The 22,220-nt window shown below is 41.2% G+C and overlaps 1 protein-coding gene across 3 annotated transcripts in view; it reads left to right on the plus strand.

Moving 5' to 3' along the window:
* Positions 1-22,220, plus strand: part of ephb1 (EPH receptor B1) — a 649,893-nt gene that overhangs the window by 558,746 nt on the left and 68,927 nt on the right. For all 3 annotated transcript variants that reach the window (XR_012098311.1, XM_073040560.1, XM_073040561.1), the window contains exon 12: positions 2,304-2,519. Coding sequence is in view for 2 of the 3 variants with exons in the window: in XM_073040560.1 (XP_072896661.1) it covers positions 2,304-2,519 (216 nt within the window). In the remaining variant the exon portion in view is untranslated. The remainder of the gene's footprint in view (positions 1-2,303; positions 2,520-22,220) is intronic.

Genomic DNA, 22,220 nt, shown 5'->3' on the forward strand with positions numbered 1-22,220 from the left:
GGCACCACTGCTCAGTACAAGAGGACATGGTTTTAAGGTAAGGGGTGGGAAGTTCAAGGGGTATATTAGATTAAGGTTTTTTTACTCAGAGAGTGGTTGTTGCGTGAAATGCACTGCCTGAGTCGGTGGAGGCAGATGAATAGTGAAATTTAAGAAACTACTAGACAGGTATATGGAGGAATTTAAGGTGGGGGGTGGGTTATATGGGAGGCAGGGTTTAAGGGTCAGCGCAACATTGTGGGCCAAAGGGCCTGTACTGTGCTGTACTATTCTATGTTCTATAAACTTCTATCAGATCTCCCATTTAGCCTCCACCACTCCAGAAGAAACACAACCCAAGTTTGTCCGACATCTTCTTATAGAACAATCCTTTAATCCAGGCAGCATCCTTGTCACCCTCTGTGGTGCCCTTTCTAAAACCTGCATACCTTTACCAGACAACACACGCAAAATGCTGGTGGAACACAGCAGGCCAGGCAGCATCTATAGGGAGAAGCGCTGTCGACGTTTCGGGCCGAGACCCTTCGTCATTTTGTGTATGTTGTTTGAATTTCCAGCATCTGCAGATTTCCTCATGTTGACCTTTACCAGAACAGGGCAAATAGAATTGAATGCAATACTTCAGGTGTGGCCAAAGTTTCATAAAGCTGCAACATAACTTTCTGACTCCTGAGCTCAGTGCCTTGACTAACAAATGCAAGTTTGCCATGTGCTTTCTTTATTACCATATCAACCTGTACAGCCACTTTCAAAGAGCTTTGGACTTGGACACCTCAGTCCCTCTGTACACCAGTGGTGTTAAGAGCCCTGTGCACTTTCCCTTTACAGTTGATTTCCCAAAGTACACCTCACACTTGGCTAGATTAAATTCCATTTAACATTTTTCTGCCCATATATGCAGATGATCTATATTCCCCTATATCCTTTGGCAATCTTCTACACAATCGACAGTGCTGCCAATCTTTGTAATGTCTGTGAACCTTGTAGTCCATTCATCCATGTCCTCTTTCAATTATGCCACCTGTCATGCACGTTATCCAATTTGGAAATCCAAAATATCATTCAGGATTTGTGCACTTCAGTATCTTTAGTGGTTTCACATCACACCCAAACACAAAATTAAACATTTGTATATTTTACACACATTCTCTCTGTCCTTTGAGAGATTAAAACAAATTGAGTAGGTAACTTCTCATTCACTGAGGAAGAATTTACACTCCAACTCTGTTATTGTATGGGTGTGCTTGTTTCTGTCACTTGCTCGCTGCTGACGTTTCGGGCAGCAATGAAGGTCCTCCATCTCTGGCGGTGTTCAAAGCTTCCTTCATCGTGTCAGTAGCTTTCTGTCAGTTTTCACTACTGTCGTGTATGCAGGTTCTAGGTGGAGATTCAGGAATACCATTGTACTCAGATGTAGAAGGATTCTTCATTGCTGTTTCCATCACAATTTTGTTTTACCAGTCAGGGTTGTTAGCCCTGAGGTGAACCCTTGAACCTGGAAGACTGGTGGACCACTCTCAGTCTGTCCTCTACCCTTTGACCTGTTTCGATGGGTGACCCTACCAAGAGCGAAAGCATAAAGCCCTGAGTCCAGACTCTCTGGGTCATTGAGGCACGTAAGCCTCCAAACCCCAACAAGGTTCTGGTCCTCTTGGAGGTTGTTTCTGTTACCCTCAACATTACTTAAAAACATCAAACTAGATTATAGATAACAATAACTGGAACACGTGGACTGGTGATCCAAGGGTGATCTGGGGGTGTTGAATTCCACAGTTAAATACATTATTGGACTCCCAGGCTAATGAAGCTACCTGTCAAAGATTCAAGACTGTCACAGTAGATTGTGCGTGGGATGAGGGTGGGGATTGGATGTTGTGGAGCTGGGGCCTCGGTATAATTGATGGGGGTTTGTTTGAGTTAAATGTGCTGTGCGTGTGCAAGGGCAGGGGTTAGGTGATATGGAAAGTGTGTCATAGTGTGGTTGTAAATTCTACTTGGTAGTTGGTGGAGTGTGAGGTGAATGTTGTGAAGCTTTGCTGTTGTGGTTTGAATGTTGTGGGAGTGGGTGTCGGTTTGGGTGTTGCAGGGTTGATGTTGTGAGGGGGGGATGTACACGTGAAAGGCTTTGGGTGTTGATGGAGTGGGATAGACACTTGGGCTGGTTGGGAAGCTGCTGTTCAGCTAGGAGGAGTAAGGTGGAAGGCAGACACAGGCTGTTTCCACCTCGCGCACCTCACTGCTGGGCTGAACGCTCTCTCTTTTTGAAACTCACATGGCCTAATGAATCTTTTCACCTCCTACAGCAAAATGATGGGCAGTTCACTGTGATCCAGCTGGTGGGTATGCTGCGGGGCATAGCTGCAGGGATGAAGTATCTGTCAGAGATGAATTACGTACATCGTGACCTGGCTGCTCGCAACATCCTAGTCAACAGCAACCTGGTGTGCAAGGTGTCTGACTTCGGCCTCTCCCGCTACCTCCAGGATGACACCTCTGATCCTACCTACACCAGTTCTCTGGTGAGTCTGACTCTCACATTAACTGTACCTGGTGCACAGGATAGCTTGGGTGTTAGTGATGGCGGTGTGGGAGTGGTGGGGGGAGATATGGTTGTGGAGTGATGCTGGGAATGGTAGTTGAGAAGAGGTGATTGGGGGTTGTGGTTGGCAAACAGAGGTGGAGATTAGTACTTGGGGAGTGTGTATTTTGCTGGTTTGAGGAGGGACTAGTATTGCGGGAATGAGTTTGTTGTGGTGTTTATGATTTGGTGTAGGTACCAAGATATGTGAATCTCTGAAGTTCAGAAATACGTGGTGGAGATGAGGGAAAATGTGAAGGAGGAATAATCGGGCAGGTAGAAGGAGAATGGTATCAGAATAAACTCTCAGTTTTCACCTCCAGCCTGCATTGTTGACTGGTTGCAAAAGAAAACGCAGATTGCTTGTGGTTTTTGTTGCATTTGATCACTTCCTTATGACCTATCTTGGCTGATGTTGAAAGTGTGCTGGCTCATGGCCAATACTTAACTCTGCACCATCACTGCCTAGGAAACCATCATCGTGCAGCTCTAAGTGACAAGGTGCAAGTCTTGGCGCAGTCCTGCTTTCCTACCTCTTGTTTTTAATATTGTGACCTTGTCATCTGCAAATGCCTGCCCATCCTCCATTGTAAACTGGTTACAGAATGAACTCCCACCACAGTTGCAGCTTCAGTATAAGTGGAAGATGCTGACCTGGACTGCTGAGGTGACCACGGTACCTAAACCGTACCTTACAATGAACGTGGTTTCTGGTCTTTGTTGACCCTTTAGGTAGTCTCTACATTCAGAGGTGACTTTGAGGTGTGAACCTGATTTATTGATCTCTGAACCAGAATACGTGAGAGAAATCCATTTAAAGCGAATGTGTGTTTGCCTGCACTAAACTCTGTGGGAGTATTTTCAGTCAACGTTGACAATAGGTGATGACGGAGCCAGAAGGATAGAGGGAGACTTTAATTCCAGACTGGTCATTTACCTCTGTTTTTTTAACATCGAAAAACCTATCAAACTCTGTCTTGAATATCTTCCGTGACTGAACCTTCACAACTGTCCGAAACAGCAAATTCTAAAGACTATCTAACATTCTAAATGCTTCCCAAATAACAAAATTATAGAAGAGTACGGATTTTCATCACAGTTCCTGTACATGAAAACAATCAATTTGTTGAAATGAAGCCTAGACAGTAACACACGCACATGCACACACATACGCACAATCACACACACACACACACACACACTCTCTCTCTCTCTCTCTCTCTCACACACACACACACGGGCGCGTGCACACACTCAAACACTATGGTCTGCAGCATTGTGCTATCTGTTTTTGACAGGCTATGGGTTGATACAAATAGAATACCTCTATCTGGTACGAAGTAATGACAGTAAGCAGCCAAGCGAGTCACTGACAGCCCTTGTATAATATGAAAGGCTTGCTTCACCTAGTTTATACATGGCAGTGTCAGTGGGTGACAGTGATGCAGGTGTTGCTGTCGAAGAGAGAACACACCACTACCATTCAACTGTTTCCCTTCTCTTTCATTCATTCAAAGCAGAAGAAGCTGATGCTTGACCACGTTTAATAAATAATTAAGTGCTGAAATGAAAATGCAATTACTTCCAGGCTGCTTGGATGTACAAGGCTATTTATTTGGAGTCACACTCTGCACGGTCCGTCAGTATGTTTTGGTTACACAAGATGCCAGTGCCACAGGTATTCATAACAAACTGGAAATCACTGTATCATAGAAACATAACCCAGAAGGAGGCCATTCAGCCCACTGTGATCATGCTAAGAAAAAGAGGAACTGCAGTATATAAGTAGCTCTTTGATTTACAACCCTATAATTTTCCAGGCCTTGCCCATTCAGTGGATTTTTCTGCTGTAATTTTTCTCCCTAGTCATAGAATCATAAAACCGTACAGAAGGTAAATAGATCTTTCAGAGCACCCGTTCCATGCCAACCACTGCAACCCTTGTCCCATTCACTAATGTTTTGTCTAAAACCTTCTAAATTTATGTTTCCTAAATATGATTCTTTTTGCTGGGGAATAAGTCCTTACATATCATTTCAACTGTCCTATTCTAATTTTATGCAGCCTTTTTAATTCTCCTCTCAGCTTCTTTTGTAAACAGCCTGGTTAGACTTTCTTCTTGAGTATAATTTTCCAGTCTTGGCGACATAATTATCAATAGGCTGCACAGTAGCCCGGTGATTAACACAATGCTTTATAGCAGCCATCTGTAGGATCGGGGGCCGATTCATTACCAGCACCACTCTTCCTGTCATCAAGGAATGGGCCAGTAACATTATGAAGGATCCCACACAGCAGCTTATAGTGGGTTTGTCCCACTCGTATTAGTGAGGAGGCTACGTATCCTCCATGCCAGGACCACTAGACTCAAAAAACAGTTACTTTCCCGAAGACCAAGTAACCCCACCATGACTTTATTTCCCATCAGTCACCTGCTGTAACATCAACAGCATAGCATCACTGTGGATATACAGTCACTTTATGTATATTGCTATCTAATGTATTTATTGGCTGTTTCTACTTCATTATTGTATTCTTCACCTTTTATCTTATTTTTGTGCTGCATCGGATACAAATAAACAGTTATTTCATTCTCCTTCCACTTGTGTACAGGAAGTGACATTAAACAATCTGGAATCTTTCAGATGCTGAAGATGAACTTGTGATCTCTTGGTCTGCTATGCTACATTTTGGCCCTTGCATCTTCTTGTCTCCCTGTTCTGCACTTTCTCTGCAACTGCAACTCTATATTCTGCATTTTTTCCCTTCTTTCACCTCGATATACCTATGTTTGGCATGATTAACAGCTTTTCACTATACTTCTGAACGTGTGACCATAATAAACCAATTCAGAATCAGGTTTAATATCACCAATATATGTCATGAAATTTGTTTAAATTAATTAACCAATTAATGCTGCTATTACATTATTCATATACCTGGTGATCTCTTCTGTACATTGACTAAAACAGCAAGTTCCCCTATGCCTTGTTAGCCCTTTTATATGACTGTTTTGCCAAGGCTCCTGTGTATCACCATATAGTTCAATATCGCACTGAACAGGGAACAGTAGACATATAATTCAGGCTCCACATGGTTCAGTTTCACTGTACAGGGAACAGTGACATATTATTCAGGCTCCATATGGTTCAGTATCACTGTACAGGGAACAGTGACATATTATTCAGGCTCCATATGGTTCAGTTTCACTGTACAGGGAACAGTGACATATAATTCAGGCTCCACATGGTTCAGTTTCACTGTACAGGGAACAGTGACATATTATTCAGGCTCCACATGGTTCAGTTTCACTGTACAGGGAACAGTGACATATAATTCAGGCTCCACATGGTTCAGTTTCACTGTACAGGGAACAGTGACATATTATTCAGGCTCCACATGGTTTAGTATCACTGTACAGGGAACAGTGACATATAATTCAGGCTCCACATGGTTCAGTTTCACTGTACAGGGAACAGTGACATATTATTCAGGCTCCACATGGTTTAGTATCACTGTACAGGGAACAGTGACATATTATTCAGGCTCCATATGGTTCAGTTTCACTGTACAGGGAACAGTGACATATTATTCAGGCTCCATATGGTTCAGTTTCACTGTACAGGGAACAGTGACATATTATTCAGGCTCCACATGGTTTAGTATCACTGTACAGGGAACAGTGACATATAATTCAGGCTCCTGTGTTTAACCACATGGTTCAGTTTCACTGTACAGGGAACAGTGACATATTATTCAGGCTCCACATGGTTCAGTATCACTGTACAGGGAACAGTGACATATTATTCAGGCTCCATATGGTTCAGTTTCACTGTACAGGGAACAGTGACATATTATTCAGGCTCCTGTGTTTCACCACATGGTTCGGTATCACACTGCCTGTTGTGTATTCCACAGGTTTGTTTGCCACCTCCATCATTATTTCACACTTGGATGAAACTCTATTTCCCAGTGTTTTATCTACCAGTTGATGTTAGGTGCAGCTTTCAGCTTTTTTCCTCCTTGTTAACCATGCTGCTAGTTTTAATATCATCTGCAAAATTCTTACTTGTGGGCCATGAATCTGTCAAAGTTTTCAATGCATTATTAACTACAAGGAATGTCCCACTGAGGACTGCCAGCCCTAATAGCCTTGCAATCCCTTCAATCATAGGTTTTCTCTTTCTGCTACTGAACTAACTTCAAAACTCATACAACCCTTTAGCCCATTAGCTCCTTACCAAGCATCAAGTACCCATTCATCTAATCCTATATCGATCCCATTTTAGGCTTCCTACAATCCCATCATTGTCACTCCTCCATACAGCTTTGCCACACTGGAGGCAATCTACGGAAGCCATTTAGAATGGTGGGTTAATTGTGGTGGCTTTAGAGTATGGAGGAGACGAGAGCATTTTAGAATGGTGGGTTAATTGGTGTGGCTTTAGAGTATGGAGGAGACGAGAGCATTTTAGAATGGTGGGTTAATTGTAGTGGCTTTAGAGTATGGAGGAGACGAGAGCATTTTAGAATGGTGGGTTAATTGGTGTGGCTTTAGTGTGTGGAGGAGACCAGACTATCCAGGAGAAATTGATATGGATCCAGGGAGAATGTGCAAGTGCCACAGGTAGCAGGTTGATCCTATTTCAATCTAACCTGCTGCATCCACTTGGATCCCCTAAACTGATACTTGTACAGTTTGTCTACTAGGTGAATGAACAGCCTCTAACGCACAACCATTATTTGTTACCTCTTCAAGAAATTAAACCCAGCCTTCTCTAGACCAATTTGTGCCGACTATGTTGCTTATTCCAACAACTTTCTCGTGATTTGTACTGTTCTTCACAATTCTTTCCAGATTTGTCAGTGTTAGACTTAACTTTCTCCAGTTTTTGCAGACTTTTACTTTTTCAATGTAGTTAAAGAGGACTAAAAATAATATAAATAAAGTTAGAACTGTAACCTACCTTTATAGCTTTTTTCCACGTAGCTCAGCTGAATTCACAGGGAAAGGAAAATGCAGAATGTGTGTAAAGTATTAAAGTGAAGTCCTTATGAAGGGTCTTGGACTGAAATGTTTAACTGCTTATTTCCCTGTATAGTTGCTGCCTGACCTGCTGAGTTACTCCAGCATTTTGTCTGTGTTACTCTGGATTTCCAGCATCTACAGAATTCTCTGTGTTTATTAAAGTAAAGGTTAATTTTTTTTTAAGAATTATGGTCCATCGTGTATGTGTTATTGCATGTCAATCAATAGTTATATTGATACCACAGGGAAACCTGGGTCAAATATAGGAACAGCAAGACTTAGTTTGTTAATGACATTCTCTATGATAACAAAGTAACCTTGGAAATTATGATTAATCGTGTAACAATATTCATGTGTAGGCACCATTCTGTTTTGTGACCTCTTCATCCACTTTGCTGTTCACAGTCATTTTCTGGAGCCACTTTCTATTATGTGTGTTAGGAAGTCTATTAGAAACCAGCTGAGGAAAACACAACTCAATATTTTGCTTACTCGTTGTTTATTAAAATTTACATTCGTTACATTATGTTGATAGGCATGAGTGAAATCATGATGAAGGGTTTTGGCCTGAAACGTCGTCACTACCTCCTCCCATAGATGCTGTCTGGCCTGCTGAGTTCTGCCAGCATTTCGTGTTTTTTATGAGTGAAATCTTACTGTCCTTGATTAGCTGCTCTCTTGATGTGCTGCCGTCCTTCCACCGTAGTTCAAAGTTCAAAGTGATTTTATTACTAAAATAAGTATACTGTATGCTAATATATCCTTGAGATTCATTTTCTGGCAGGCATTTACAGGGGAAAAATACAATAGAATGTTACAAAAAAGTTTACTTAGACAAAGACTGATACAATGTGTAAAAGACAACAACCTGTAAATAAAATTAATGCTGATAATGTAAAGAGTCTCTGAAAGTGAGTATGTTGCTCATAGAATCAGTGATGAGAAGTGGGGATTGAAGTTATCCAAGCTGGTTCAGGAGCCTGATAGTTGTAGGGAAATAAGTGTCGTTGAACTTGGTGGCGTGGTACCTTTGGCCGAATGGCAGGAGTGAAAAAGGCCACCAACTGGGTGTGGGGAGTCTTTGATGATGGATGCTGTTTTCTTGTGGCAAATGTACTCAGTGGTGGGCAGGGCTTAGCCTGAGGTGGTACTGTTATGCCTTCTTTGTGATGGCACTTACATACTGGTCCCATTATAGATCCTCTGATATGTTAACATCAAGGAATTTAGAGCAATGCTTATCCCACTTAGCACAATACCATGAGATTTAAAAGGATCTGGGGTCAATTTTAGAAAACTTAGTACTTCACCCTCACACTTTTATGCTACCTGCCACCTCCTTGGTTTGTCTGACCAGGCAGTGGGACAGGACAGGACAGGACATACCCAGGATGATGGAGGAGTCTGGCATATTGATGTTAGGTATGATCTGCGAGAACAGCATTGCTTGGTTATTCATTGAACGATCTGCTGGAAGATCTCAGTGGAAAGAAAAACCCGCTGCAAGAACAGTGCTGCTGCACTGAGCACTACCTTCCAGAGGCCAGGCAACAGCTCTCGGAAACCAACCCCCGGACAATGGTCACATTGACAAACACCATGCTGTCTCTTCCAGCACCATCACTACATCAGGATCCCACTTCTGTCTCGTACTCAAGGTCCACAAAGAGAACTGACCTGGTAGGCCCATTGTTTCTGTCTGCTCTCGCCCCACCAAACCCATCTCATAACTCGACTCCATTCTCTTTCCCCTTGTCCAGCCCCTTCCCACCTTCATCTGGGACACCTAGCACAGCACCACTTGAACAATCTCTGATTCCCTGGTCCCCGTGGCCTCAGCCATTCACTATGGATGCTCAGTCTTTATTCATCTCCATAATTCCTTTCCTCCCACAGAGATGCTGTTTCACCAGCTGAGTTCCTCCAGCAGATTGTCTGTTGCCACAGTTTCCAGCACCTGCAGTCTCTTGTGTACCTAGCTAGGTCAGTGCTTGACACAGTGAGGGTATCTTGTTCACTTGGCTGGTAACTACTACAACTAGCAGCTGTCAACTATCATATCTGTGTTAGTTGCTCCATCAAATGCCTTTGTTATTTTATCGAATATTCCTGATGTGCAGTCGGTCTAGGATATTTATCCCTCTCATATTGCCTTGTATACAGACGATCGAGTCTGTATTGTGTCCATGAACCGTTATTTCCCACCACTTTGCAGTCTGTCTTTTCAGGATAATGACCAATGTTCCATTACCCTGATATGTTAATATATCCTGAACCAGAGACTGAACTTGCTAGGATGATCATTAACTGAGGATAAAATGTGAGTTTATATCTCAGTTCAATGACTCTTCATTAGAACTGAACATTTTATTTTTAAATTTCAGATTTCACTTTTTACTTCCATTAACCTGTTTTGATTGTGGAGAAATACCTCACACTATTCAAGACCATCTGCTTGAGCTCTACTGAACTATTGACTAGATACTGACTAACTTGTTGGTTATTTGCTGGGATGTGCTCAGTAAAAGAGCGGCTGCAAAAATGCAATAGCATTTTTATTTGCATGTTATTGCTTTGAGATTTATTTAATGTGAATGTGGTTCCTCTGTGCATTGTTTGAATGCATAACTTAAATACACTGTATAATTTATAATATTTTAATGTTCTTATGTTCTATGTGCTCTTTGAAATGGAAACACCTGGGTTCTCATTTTTTGCCTTTTCCTCCAGTGGGAATTGAAAGTATCCGAGCCAAAAAATGTGTATAGAAATCCCATACATAAAAGTCACTTTATATGTGCTTTAATACAGTGGCAACCATTTCCTGTTGAAACTCTGCTGAAGGAGAACAAGACTGGGCACTCTGAGGCCTGATTCACTGTATGCAAGTGCGATGTTGATATCAAGCTCTCGAGAATAATAACTATAACACAATCAATGAAAAACTGCACAAACTGTAAATACCAAAAGAAAGAAATAATAATAATATTAATAAATAAGCAATAAATATTGAGAACTTGAGATGATGAGTTCTTGGAAATGAGTCCATAGGTTTTGGGTACAGTTGAGTGAAGTTATCCCCTCTGGTCCAGGAGCCTGATGGCTGAGGGGTTATTACTGTTCCTCATCCTGGTGGTGTGAGTCCTGAGTCTTCCTCTAACTTCTTCCTGATGTACAGTAATGAGAAGAGAGTATGATCTGAGTGGTGGGTCACTGTTACATTGCCCCTGTGGTGTAGGTAATTGATGAGAATGTGTTGTAAATGAGCAGTCCGTGGTTGGTGTAGACCTGGTGGGCTGCCGATCCTGTTTCCATGCCTCACTTTTATATAACTCTGCTCACTTGTAGCCTGGTGGAGAGTGCTCCTGGGATCCTTAAGATCCGGGAATACCACTGTGAAGGAGCTCAGCAGAGAGCTGGGTCATTCATAGTCACTGTCTTTCACACAGCTTGCCCAATGTTTGGGTTCAGACTTTGCCTGAGGCCTACCAGTGACAGAGGAAGAATCATAGAACCTGTGCAGCGTCCCCCCCCCCCCCCCCGTTTACCGTGCCGCAACAAGCAGTTTGCGGGAGGAACTCAGACAGGCAAGCATTGTCCATTGGAGGAAAGGACTTGTCGATGCTTTGGGCAGATGGAGTTCAACCCATATAAGTGTGAAATGGTTCATTTTGGTAGATCAAATATGATGACAGAATATAGTATTAATGATAAGACTCTTGGCAGTGTGGAGGACCAGAGGGATCTTGGGGTCCGAGTCCATAGGACGCTCAAAACAGCTGCGCAGGTTGACTCTGTGGTTAAGAAGGCGTATGGTGTGTTGGCCTTCATCAATTGCGGAATTGAATTTAGGAGCCGAGAGGTAATGTTGCAGCTATATAGGACACTGGTTAGACCCCACTTGGAGTACTGTGCTCAGTTCTGATCGCCTCACTACAGGGAGGATGTGGAAACCATAGAAAGAGTGCAGAGGAGATATACAAGGATGTTGCCTGGATTGGGGAGCATGCCTTATGAGAATAGGTTGAGTGAACTTGGCCTTTGCTCCTTGGAGCGATGGAGGATGAGAGGTGACCTGATAGAGGTGTATAAGATAATGAGAGGCATTGATCATGTGGATCGTCAGAGGCTTTTTCCCAGGGCTGAAATGGTTGCCACAAGAGGATACAGGTTTAAGGTGCTGGGGAGTAGGTACAGAGGAGATATCAGGGGTACGTTTTTTTACTCAAAGAGTGGTGAGTGCGTGGAATGGGCTACCGGCAACAGTGGTGGAGGCGGATACGATAGGGTCTTTTAAGAGACTTTTGGATAGGTACATGGAGCTTAGAAAAATAGAGGCTATGGGTAGGAACATGTTCGGTACAACTAGTGGGCCAAAGGGCCTGTATTGTGCTGTACGTTTTCTATGTTTCTATGCAGGCCCTCGACCTGAAAAGTTGACAGTTTCTTTCTTCCCACAGATGCTGTTAGACCTGCTCAGTTGTTCCTGCAGATTACTTATGAGCCCAGATTATACTGTCCACAGTGCCTTGTGTCTCCATGTTTATACTGGCTTACTAGAGCAATTCTGTTATTTCCATTCCCCTGCCCTTTCCCTATAGTCCAGTAAATTTTTCATTCTGAAGAACAGAACTTATTCACTTTACTCCATCCTTACAGGCAGTGAGTTCCAAACCATAAGCACACATTGACAGTGCTCCCTAAAGCTTTTTGTAATAAGTTTTTGGTCACTGTATCTCCCTTGGTGTTGTCTATCTGAACTCATGTTCAACATTTTACTTTTTTAAAGCACAAGCAGTTGACTTTTTTGGCCACATGTCTGTGGTAGGTCCACGTAGTTGATGTTCCCTCCACCCTGGCAGGAAGTAGTGAAGATGGGAGTTCTTCAAAGCATGCAGCAATGGTTAATCAGGTTTTGGCTCCATTGTCTCACTTAAGCATCGACTATGTACAGCTCCGGGTGTGTTGTAAAATAGAGGCACCATGAAATTCAGGGACAAGGTTGCCACCATTACTCAAAGGCCTGAGTATAAGGAGATGTTGGACTTTATTTCTTGAAGCATAAACAAGTGGGAGGGGTTATTTTAGAGGCATAAAAATCATGAGAGATATAGTTAGTATGAATGCACTCAGTCTTTTTACCAGGCCTTGGGGTTTAACAACTAGAAGGACAGGTGAGAGGGTAAAGCTTTACTAGGAACTTGAAGTGCAACTTTTTTTTATTACGTGGACTGTTACATGTATGGAATGCAGCCAGAAGCCAAGGTTGAGGCAAGCATAATAACTATAAAAGGACTGTTGGACAAGTATATGAGAATGAAAGGTTATGGGTCAGGTGTGAACTAATGGAGCTAGATTGGATGTGTTTTTTGGTTGGCGTGGTCCATTCGGGCTGAAGAGCCTATTTCCGTGAATCAGTCAAATGGTGAGGTAATCACTGAGTGACATTGAACTAGTCCATCTTATATACTGTAACTTAGCCCATTATCAAACATGACATTTCTTGGAAACAGTTCAGCAAAATGATACTAAAGGAATGTCTTTGGGCTGAGACAAAGGGCAGGGGTGGACGGGAAGAGAAATGGGAGTCAGGACAGTGGATATGCTGTAGGTCCTGTGGAAATATGGGAACTACTACTGTGGGGTTCTGGTCTGGCACCGTACTTAGCAGAGAGCATTGACTGAGCAGCTGAACATTGCTGTCTAATAACACCACACTATGTAAGTGGTAATGTCACAGTGAGTTTTGTCAATGATAAGTGAGCCTAAAGTTGCCAATAACTCACAGCATGTTAATAAAACAGTGACAAATGAAATGTTAGCTTAAGACTAGTGGAATGAGTGAGTTGGTGGTCTTAGTGCCATGAAGCACTGTTCTATTTTTAAACGGCGACTCTACTCTTTTCCATAGATGCTGCCTGGCCTGCTGAGTTCCTCCAGCATTTTGTGTATGTTGCTTGGATTTCCAGCATCTGCAGACTTTCTCTTGTTTCTATTTCTTCATACTTGTTATATCCATCCAAACAAATATTCTATATTGCATATAAGTGCCTGTCCTTCTCTCTCCTCTTTGAAACAGTAACAAAGGAAGCAGTGAGTCACTGAGTGAACATAGAACTCTTTCAGCATATGCTGCTGAGGAATGCGTGATGCATTCTCTGTGATCGATAGGCACAGTCCATGGCAACAGACCATTTATTTCAGGGTGTAAGCAATAAAAAAAGTTGGTTACGAATTAAAGTTAAACAAATGCAAGCATGGAAGCTGCTGAATGAGTAGCTTATAATGCTTGGCTTTAGGCGGAAGAAGTTTACCGTTCTCATCACTGAATTTACACCATAAAGGTAAATCATAAAACAGCCTTCCAGCTTCCAACATACAGAGAACAACAGGATAGGAAATCAGTGAAGGACTTTGATAATTAACATGATTATTATTATCCTTGTTCATACCATTGGACTCAGACTTCTGAGGTCGAGAGAGTGGAAGTGCCCCAGTGTAACGACTTTTCCACTTTACAGACTCTGCCACACAGGTTTCCTGTCTTCGTCACCATTAAACCAATTCTCCTGTTTTAGTCAAACTGCTAAACAAGGCAAATAAGAATGCAACAACATAGTTAAATAGGTTTTAAAACCATGGACTATGAAAAATAATTCACTGACAATTCAGTAATTGAGCTGTGAAGAATAACTTAATGTGAATCGGAAGCAGTTTTCTGTGGTCCTCTATCTTGGCAAGCTGGTTTGAATGATAGAGTTTGTAGAACCCTGCTTTGACCAGTACACCATCTATACTCAATCTACGTGAGTACAGTAAAGTTTTACCTGTACTTCCTTCCAGAGAAGTAAAACCAGCAAAACGGACAATTTCAGAGCTAGACCACGGCAGACTTCCTCCACAGCCTTCTACCATAGAGAGAACTTGAAAACTCCTAAATTTTCACATGATATACTTTTCAGAAGCTGTAAGTTCTTACGTAATGATTTGAAGGAGAAAGATCCAATCTAAAATGGCATTGTCAAGGTAACACCAGAGGACTTACTGTAGTCCCTAATATAAACAGAATGGTTCTACATTGGTTGGTACAATCATGAATCAAGGTAGCTCTTTCAGATATAACATTTCAACTGTTTGTTAGTTCAGCTTTACTGGCGCTGTTTGACTTAGTGATACTGCTCAGCTCATTCCCCCGATACAGTCTAAAGCAAACACATACATTACTTCTGTGAAGAAGAAAAGAAATCAATACAAAGATAGAAATAAACAAGCAGTTGATTGAAGGCTAATAAAAATGCCTGGGGATTTATATTTTTAACAGTTTAGCAATTTCATAGTCCGCAGGAATGTGAGCAGTTCAATGTGAAGTTTGTCTCTAGTCCACAAACTTTCAAAATGAGGACCAGAATCCTTTCACAAACACGTTTTGCCTCACAACTTTGTCATCACATTCTGCCCCATGGTTCAGTCCTCTGAATTTTAATCAAAGGTGGCATTGGGCTGCTTACTTCACAGTCTGTCCACCAAGCTGTATGATTTGTCACCACCATTATTCTCATCATTTCTCCCACAGAGTACTATGCCATTACTGCCTGCCCTGTTAACTATACCAAGCTTGGCTTGGAAAGAAGTTTGTACCTCTTTGTTGGTGAAGAAGCCCTTGACAGTTTGCACAATGTGCTGTAGGTAGTTCCACTGTCGCATAGTTGCTGTGAAGCAGATTCATTCAGGTGGTACCTGTGTGGAGTTTGCACATTCTTCCTATGGGTTTCCTCTTGATGCACTTGTCCCAAAGACAGGCAAGTTAGTGGGTTAACTGGGTAGATACCTGTAGTATAAGGGGCTATCAGAAGAACTGTGAGGGGTTGGGGGGGGGAATTAATTGATGAGTCTGTGACAAAGATCAAATTTCAAGGAATTAAATGAAGTAATGGAACTCTGAAATCCAGCGTAGACTTAATGAGTTAAAAGGCCTGTTTTATAATGAGATAAAAGGGCTCCAGTTTTATAAAGAGCATCAGAAATCTAACATGGTAACATGAATTGTGCAGCAGTTAGTATTGCTCAGCTTAAACACCAGATCAGATATTGAATAAGATAATATTATGAGTAAACTCTGTGATGATAATATGACATAAGAACATAAGACAAGAGAAATAAGAGAGATCCACTTGGCCCCTCAACACTCACATTACCCATGACTGTGTGGCTAGAGACAGCTCAAATGACATCTATAAATCTGCTGATGGCACAACTATCGTCGGCAGAATTCCTAATGATGATGATGATGATGAGGAAGCATACAAGAGGGTGATAGATCAGAAGGGATTGAGTGATTTCACAGCAACAACCTTATATTCAATTTCAGTAAGACCAAGGAACTTCAGGAAGGGGGAGTTTAGGGAACATACACTACTGAGAGATCAGGAGTGGAAAGGGTGAGCAGTTTCAAGTTCCTGGGTGTCAACATATTGATGCAATTGCAAAGAGAGCACAGTATTTCATTAGGAGTTTGAGCTGACCCCTACAAGTTTCTACAGTTGTACTGTGGACAGCATTCTAACTGGTTGCATCACCGGCTGGTATGGAGGGGCCACTGCACAGGATCGGAAAAAACTGCAGGAAGTTGAAAACTCAACCAGCTCCATCATGGACACTATACTCCCCTGCAACGAGAACATTGTGCCGAGGCGATGCCTCAAAAAGGTCACATCTGTCATTAAGGACCCCCGTCACCCAGGACATGCCCTCTTTCTCATTGCTACCATCAATGAGGAGGAACAGGAGCCCGAAGACACAAACTCAATGTTTTAGGAACAGCTTCTTCCCCTCCGTCATAAGATTTCTGAATGGACAATGACCCCATGGACAACTACCTCACTTGTTTCCCTTTTTTGCATTACTTGTTTAGTTTAAATTCCTTGTTGTAATTTATAGTTTTTAAAAATTATGTATTGCAATGTACTGTGGTCCCCAACATATTTCACAACATATGCCAGTGATATTAAACCTGATTCTGGAGTTCAAGTTCAATTGTCATTCAGCCATACATGAATATCCATAATTACAGACAAACAAAACAGTATTGTTCCAGGGCCAAGATGCAAAACACAGTACCAACATTCACGCACAGCACATATAGCAACATATAGTTTAAGCTGATATTAGTAAAAATAGATAGTTACTTTCACAATATCACAGTGGCATTACAAGCACACAGACATACAATATACAAATAATAGAAGAGAAATAAGAAAGAATAAATAAGTTACCTCAAACAATCTAACAGGAGGGGGTCATCACTTCCCCAGCTATAGGTTAACTCATTATAGAGCCAAATGGCCAAAGGTAAGAATGACCTTATATAGCAATCTTTGGAATACTGTCACACAAAAAAAAATGTATAATCTAAGACCCTGAGTCTATGAATGTTGCAGCATTCTGTGTCAGTGTATCTTTTCTTAGATAAGGGTAATCAAAACCATGCACAGGACTCAAGCTGCATTCTCATTAATATCCTGTACAAATATAGCAATATTCCCCTATTCCCAAACTCCAGCTATTTAGCAAAAGAGGCCAATATGTTATTGGCTTCCTAACTACTTGTTGTACCTGCCCAATAACTTCTAATGGCTCATGCACAAGAATACCTACATCTCTCTGTCTCATTCATCTGTGGTGTCTCTCCAATTAAAGAATTGCCTTTTCATTCCTCTTACCACAGTACATGAGTTCTCACTTTCCCACTTTAAATTCTATTGCCAAATTTTCACCATGCATGCGGTGGGTCTATATTATGTTTAAAGATCCAAGTATCATTGACACAACGTGCCCTCCCACCTATTTTCATGTCATCAACAAATCTGGATATCTTACACTAATCCCCTTCTTCAGATCATTCATGTAGATTATAAGAACCCATCTTAAGGACATTGTTTTGGTTATATCCTGGAAAAGTTCCTGTTCTCAGTTTTCAATGTGATCACCAATCCATGTTAACATTTAATGGAAGCCCTGAATTGCTGGTGATGCAATATTTCTCATCATTGAAATTGGTTAGAAGTACTTACTTCGATAAGAAATAGAGCAGCTGTTTTATGTCCCGATACCTATCCAACACAATGGTGATAAGTGGCCTTTTAAGTTGTTTGATTGAGAGTTAAGTATTTCACAGACGCTGAGGAGAATCCTTCGGTCTTTTCAATGACACCTTTAATAAGCACGTGACAAACAAATATCCTTGGTCACTTGAAAGATTACAGCACTCCCTCACAACTGCACTGATTAGATTTTGTGCTGAAGGCACCAGTGGGGACTGAGCATAGCACAAGCATTCAAGCAGACCAGACCTCAGAGTTGTGATAGAGTTAGACAGCACAGAATCAGTCCCTTCATCCCAGCTTGTTCCTGCCAAACTAAGCTAGTTCCATTTGCCTACGTTTGGCCCACATTTCTCTAATCCTTTCCTATTCATGCATTTAAATGATGGTTCTACCTGTCTCTACTACTTCAATTGTCAGTTCATTACATATGCTCACCGCCGGCTATGTAAAAAAAAGTTGACCCTCAGGACTCTTTTGAATCTTACCTCTCTGCTTCATACTTATGAGCTTTAGTTTTGGGCTCCCCTACCCTGGGAAAATACCGAGGCCTTATTTATGTCACTCATGATTTTATAACCCTCTACAAGGTCAGCCTTCAGTCTTGAGGGTAAAAGTCCAACTGTCAATCTCTCATACTCCAAGCCTTCCAATCCCAGTAACATCTTCATGAATTTCATTATGACCTTTCAGGATTAATGGTATCTTTACCTGTCTGTAAGATTCCTGTTTAGGTCCTATTTCTTCAAAACCAAGTAGGAATTTAGAATTTCCACTAAACCCCAGATATGCCTTAATCTCAGAGTTTTTCTTGCACCAGCAAGGTCCAATTTCAGAGGAACTTGTGCTCCTCAAATGTCAGGAGGCAAACAGCATTCAGACTAACTTCTGAGTGAAATGCTAAACTTAGTAAAACTGAAATGGCAGATCTCTGATAAAGAATTCTTACAGTGAAAAAGAAAAGAAAAAGTACATGTCATATATAATATACAAGGGGCAGCAGATAACAAGCTGAACCCTGACATTTAAGCTGATATGAAGAGTAGCTGAAATAATGATATCATTCTATAATACTCACTTGGCTGGACAAGTGAAATCTGGCTGTGTTTAGCAAGAAGCATCAGAGCTTAGAGAGCTGTTTGTCTTCATTTTTTCTTTTGACTGTTCAAATGACAGTTTGCATTGAGTTGTTCAGTAGAGACCCCTTGTGATGTTTTCAGAGTTGCAAAATGTCTGTGTTAAAATACTGGGCCTTTCTCATGGAATGTAAATGCCATGCACTGCAGTAGCTTCTGTAACTAATTAAAAATCTGCTCTAGCCATTGACTGAAAAGGGGAAAACTAGTTCCTTGGTTTTTGGTTAACAGTCATTATAGACCAACTAGAGAACTCAGTGTAATTGGTTATTGGATTATTGTCACAGTGAAACGTCTTGTTTTGCAAAGCATCCAGACATGATTAAAATACATTGTGCAAAGGGAAGCACTAACAGAATGCAGAATATACGGCAGTATTACAGTTGCAGAGAAAGTGCGGTGCAGGTGAGAAACTAAAGTGCAAGCACCATTAGGTAGATTAGGAGAATAAGAGTGTGTCAATATCGTAAAAAAAAGAGTCTTAGAGCAGCAGGATAGAGGATGCTCTCGAGCCTGGTGATTATGTGCTCTCTGGCTTTTGTATCTATTGCCCAATGGAAGAGGCAAGAATAGAGAACTACTGGGGTAGGAAAGAACCCTAATTATGTTTCCTGAGGTAGCAGGGAGTGTAGACAGAGTCAGTGGTGGGGGGACTAATTCATGCCATGAACTGGGCTCTGTTCACAACTCTCTGCTATTCATATTTATTTTATTTAGAGTCATAGAATTGTATAGCATAGACACAGGCCCTTCAGCCCACTGCACCGATACCAGCCAAAATGCCTTTCTGTACAAACAATGTAATCAAAGTGCTTTATGATGGGATCAGAATCAGGTTTAATGTCACTGGTATATGCTGTCTTTGTGGCGAAGGTACAATGCAATACATATTATTAGAAAAAAATGTGAATTACAGTAAGTGTGTGTATACACATATATAAAATAGTTAAATAAATAGTCTAAAATAGAAATAAGGTATTGTTCTTGGGTGCAATGTCCATTCAAAAATCTGATGGCAAATCCTGAATCATTGAGTATGTACCTTCAGGCTCCTGTACCTCCTTCCTAATGGTAGCAATGAGTACCTGGGTGATGGGGGTCTTTAATGATGAATAAAAATGTTAGTTAAAAACAAATTTTACTAATCCTATCTACCTGCCTTTATGCTCCAGTCATTCAAATATCTTTCTTGATATTTCTTCAGTGGTGTTATTGTTCCTGTCTCTATCATCCCCTCTAGCAGCTCATTCCTCTACTCTGTGTGTGAAAGATTCACGCAGCAGATCCCCTTTAAACCTTCTCCATCTCACCTTAACATATGCCTTGAAGCAAACACTGGTTACATGTTCGATCTATGACTTGCATAATTGTATCTACCTCAATCTTATTGCCTGTCAGACTCTTTCACTTAGGGAAAATAACCTATCTACTCGTTCGTGATAATGATACCAGTTCTGCCAATCATGGGAACATACAGCAGATAGTTGAAATTTATGGTAGCTCATTTGTGTGTATGGATCTTGTGAGTTTGTAAACTTGGAGCAGTCTGTATCTTTTAAAACAAATGAGGGAGGCCTCTCTTAAACCCTGCCTAATCTTGAATGGAAAGCTTTGTTATAAATTCCTAATCCACAACTAGAAAACAATATCCAAATATTTCTGATATTTTAGAACCGGACAACTGAGTTTGAGCAATTTAATAAAATCTCCTTCATTGTAGGAATGCTCTTTGCAATATATGTGCCATAAATAATATTGATTTTTGAAGAATAACTGTTCCTGTGTACTCACATCGACATCTCATAGCAATGTATCTTAGGAAGTGAATAAGGGAGATATTAAGACATTATTCATGCAAAGATTTTATCTTTATCTGCCTCTACAATTTTAACATTTTCTTAGAGTGAACTGGTGTTATTCTGAAGACAAAAGGATAGAAAGGTATTGTCCCTTGAGTTGTCCTTTTGGCTTATGTACATGATATGACAAAGAGGAGGCCATTTATCCCGTTGAATCTCTGCTAGTTCCCAGCAGAATAGTTCCATCAGATAAATTACCCTACTCCCCGATCCCTATTTTCCCTCCAACACTGCACCTTATTGTGAGCGAATAGATGGTGAATAAAAAAGAATTAGTTTCAAAAATGGAGAGAGCCTGTGTTTGATTATGGTCTCCTGCTTTGAGATGTTTTGGAAATATAGACCTCTTAATTTTGAAGATATAGACTGTTTGCAAGGCTATATAAAAGGAAGGTCCATTCCAGACATCTGTCTGGATCAGGGAGAAGGGTAATTTATCTGATGGAACTATTCTGCTGGGAACTAGCAGAGATTCAACGGGATAAATGGCCTCCTCTTTGTCATATCATGTACATAAGCCAAAAGGACAACTCAAGGGACAACTACTATAGGAAATATGTTATTAAACTAGAAAGAAAGTGTGCATAAAAGATGCACTAAGATATTGGCTGGACTTGGGGGGGGACAGAGTTACAAGGTGTAGTTGTGTAAACTAGGAATTTATTCCTTGGAATGTAAAAAATTGAGGGGTTACCTGATAGGAGTGCATGCAATCATGAAGGGACTTTGGAAATAAGCATATAGGTAGTCTTTTTCCCAGTAGAGGTATTAAAAACAATGGAGTGTGAGTTTAAGGTCAGAGATTTAAAAGGAACATCAGATGCAGATACTTCACTAAAAGGTTGGTGCATGTTTAGAAGGAGCTTTCAGAAATAGTGGTTGAGGCAGGCACGCAATTTTTTAAAGTCTTTTAGATAGATAAATGGATAGGCGAGACTTTGGGGGCTAAGGGCCATAAGCAGGCAGGTAGAACTAGCTGACGGGACAACATTCTGCAGGGATGAGTGGAGCTGAAGGACCTGTTGACACTACGACTACATGACTGTCCGAGGTCACAGCTGAATATTGGTTTGTGTTCTGCGGTAGTGGGAGCCTCATAGCTGGTAGCGGATACCCTATTGAGATACAGCTAGTATCAGTCGTCTACCTTTCAATCTGAAAAGAATTCTCACGTGATACAACATTTTATAATATAAAAATAAGTCCATGTTTCAGGGAAAGGGAAGTTCTAATCAATAAACACTCTCTAATATTGGTGAGACTGGAGACTTTGTGACTTGAGACTTTGGAGATTTCTGATGTCTAGTTGATAATTAACAGCACACTGTTATTCTTTAGCAACAGTTTTAGTCAGTAGGTATTTTCCCACATTCTTCATAACCTAACCAGCCCAGGAACTCTGCTGATGCTGGGTTTAATTGCTACAGACATGACTTCATGGGCTCACATTACTGAGCCTCTCTCCCCAAAGTATTTCACATTACAGAGAGCAACAAGGGACTCGAGTGGAAACCATAA

This window comes from Hemitrygon akajei, chromosome 3 (genome assembly GCF_048418815.1).
Source record: "Hemitrygon akajei chromosome 3, sHemAka1.3, whole genome shotgun sequence".
Classification (NCBI taxonomy): Eukaryota; Metazoa; Chordata; class Chondrichthyes; order Myliobatiformes; family Dasyatidae; genus Hemitrygon; species Hemitrygon akajei.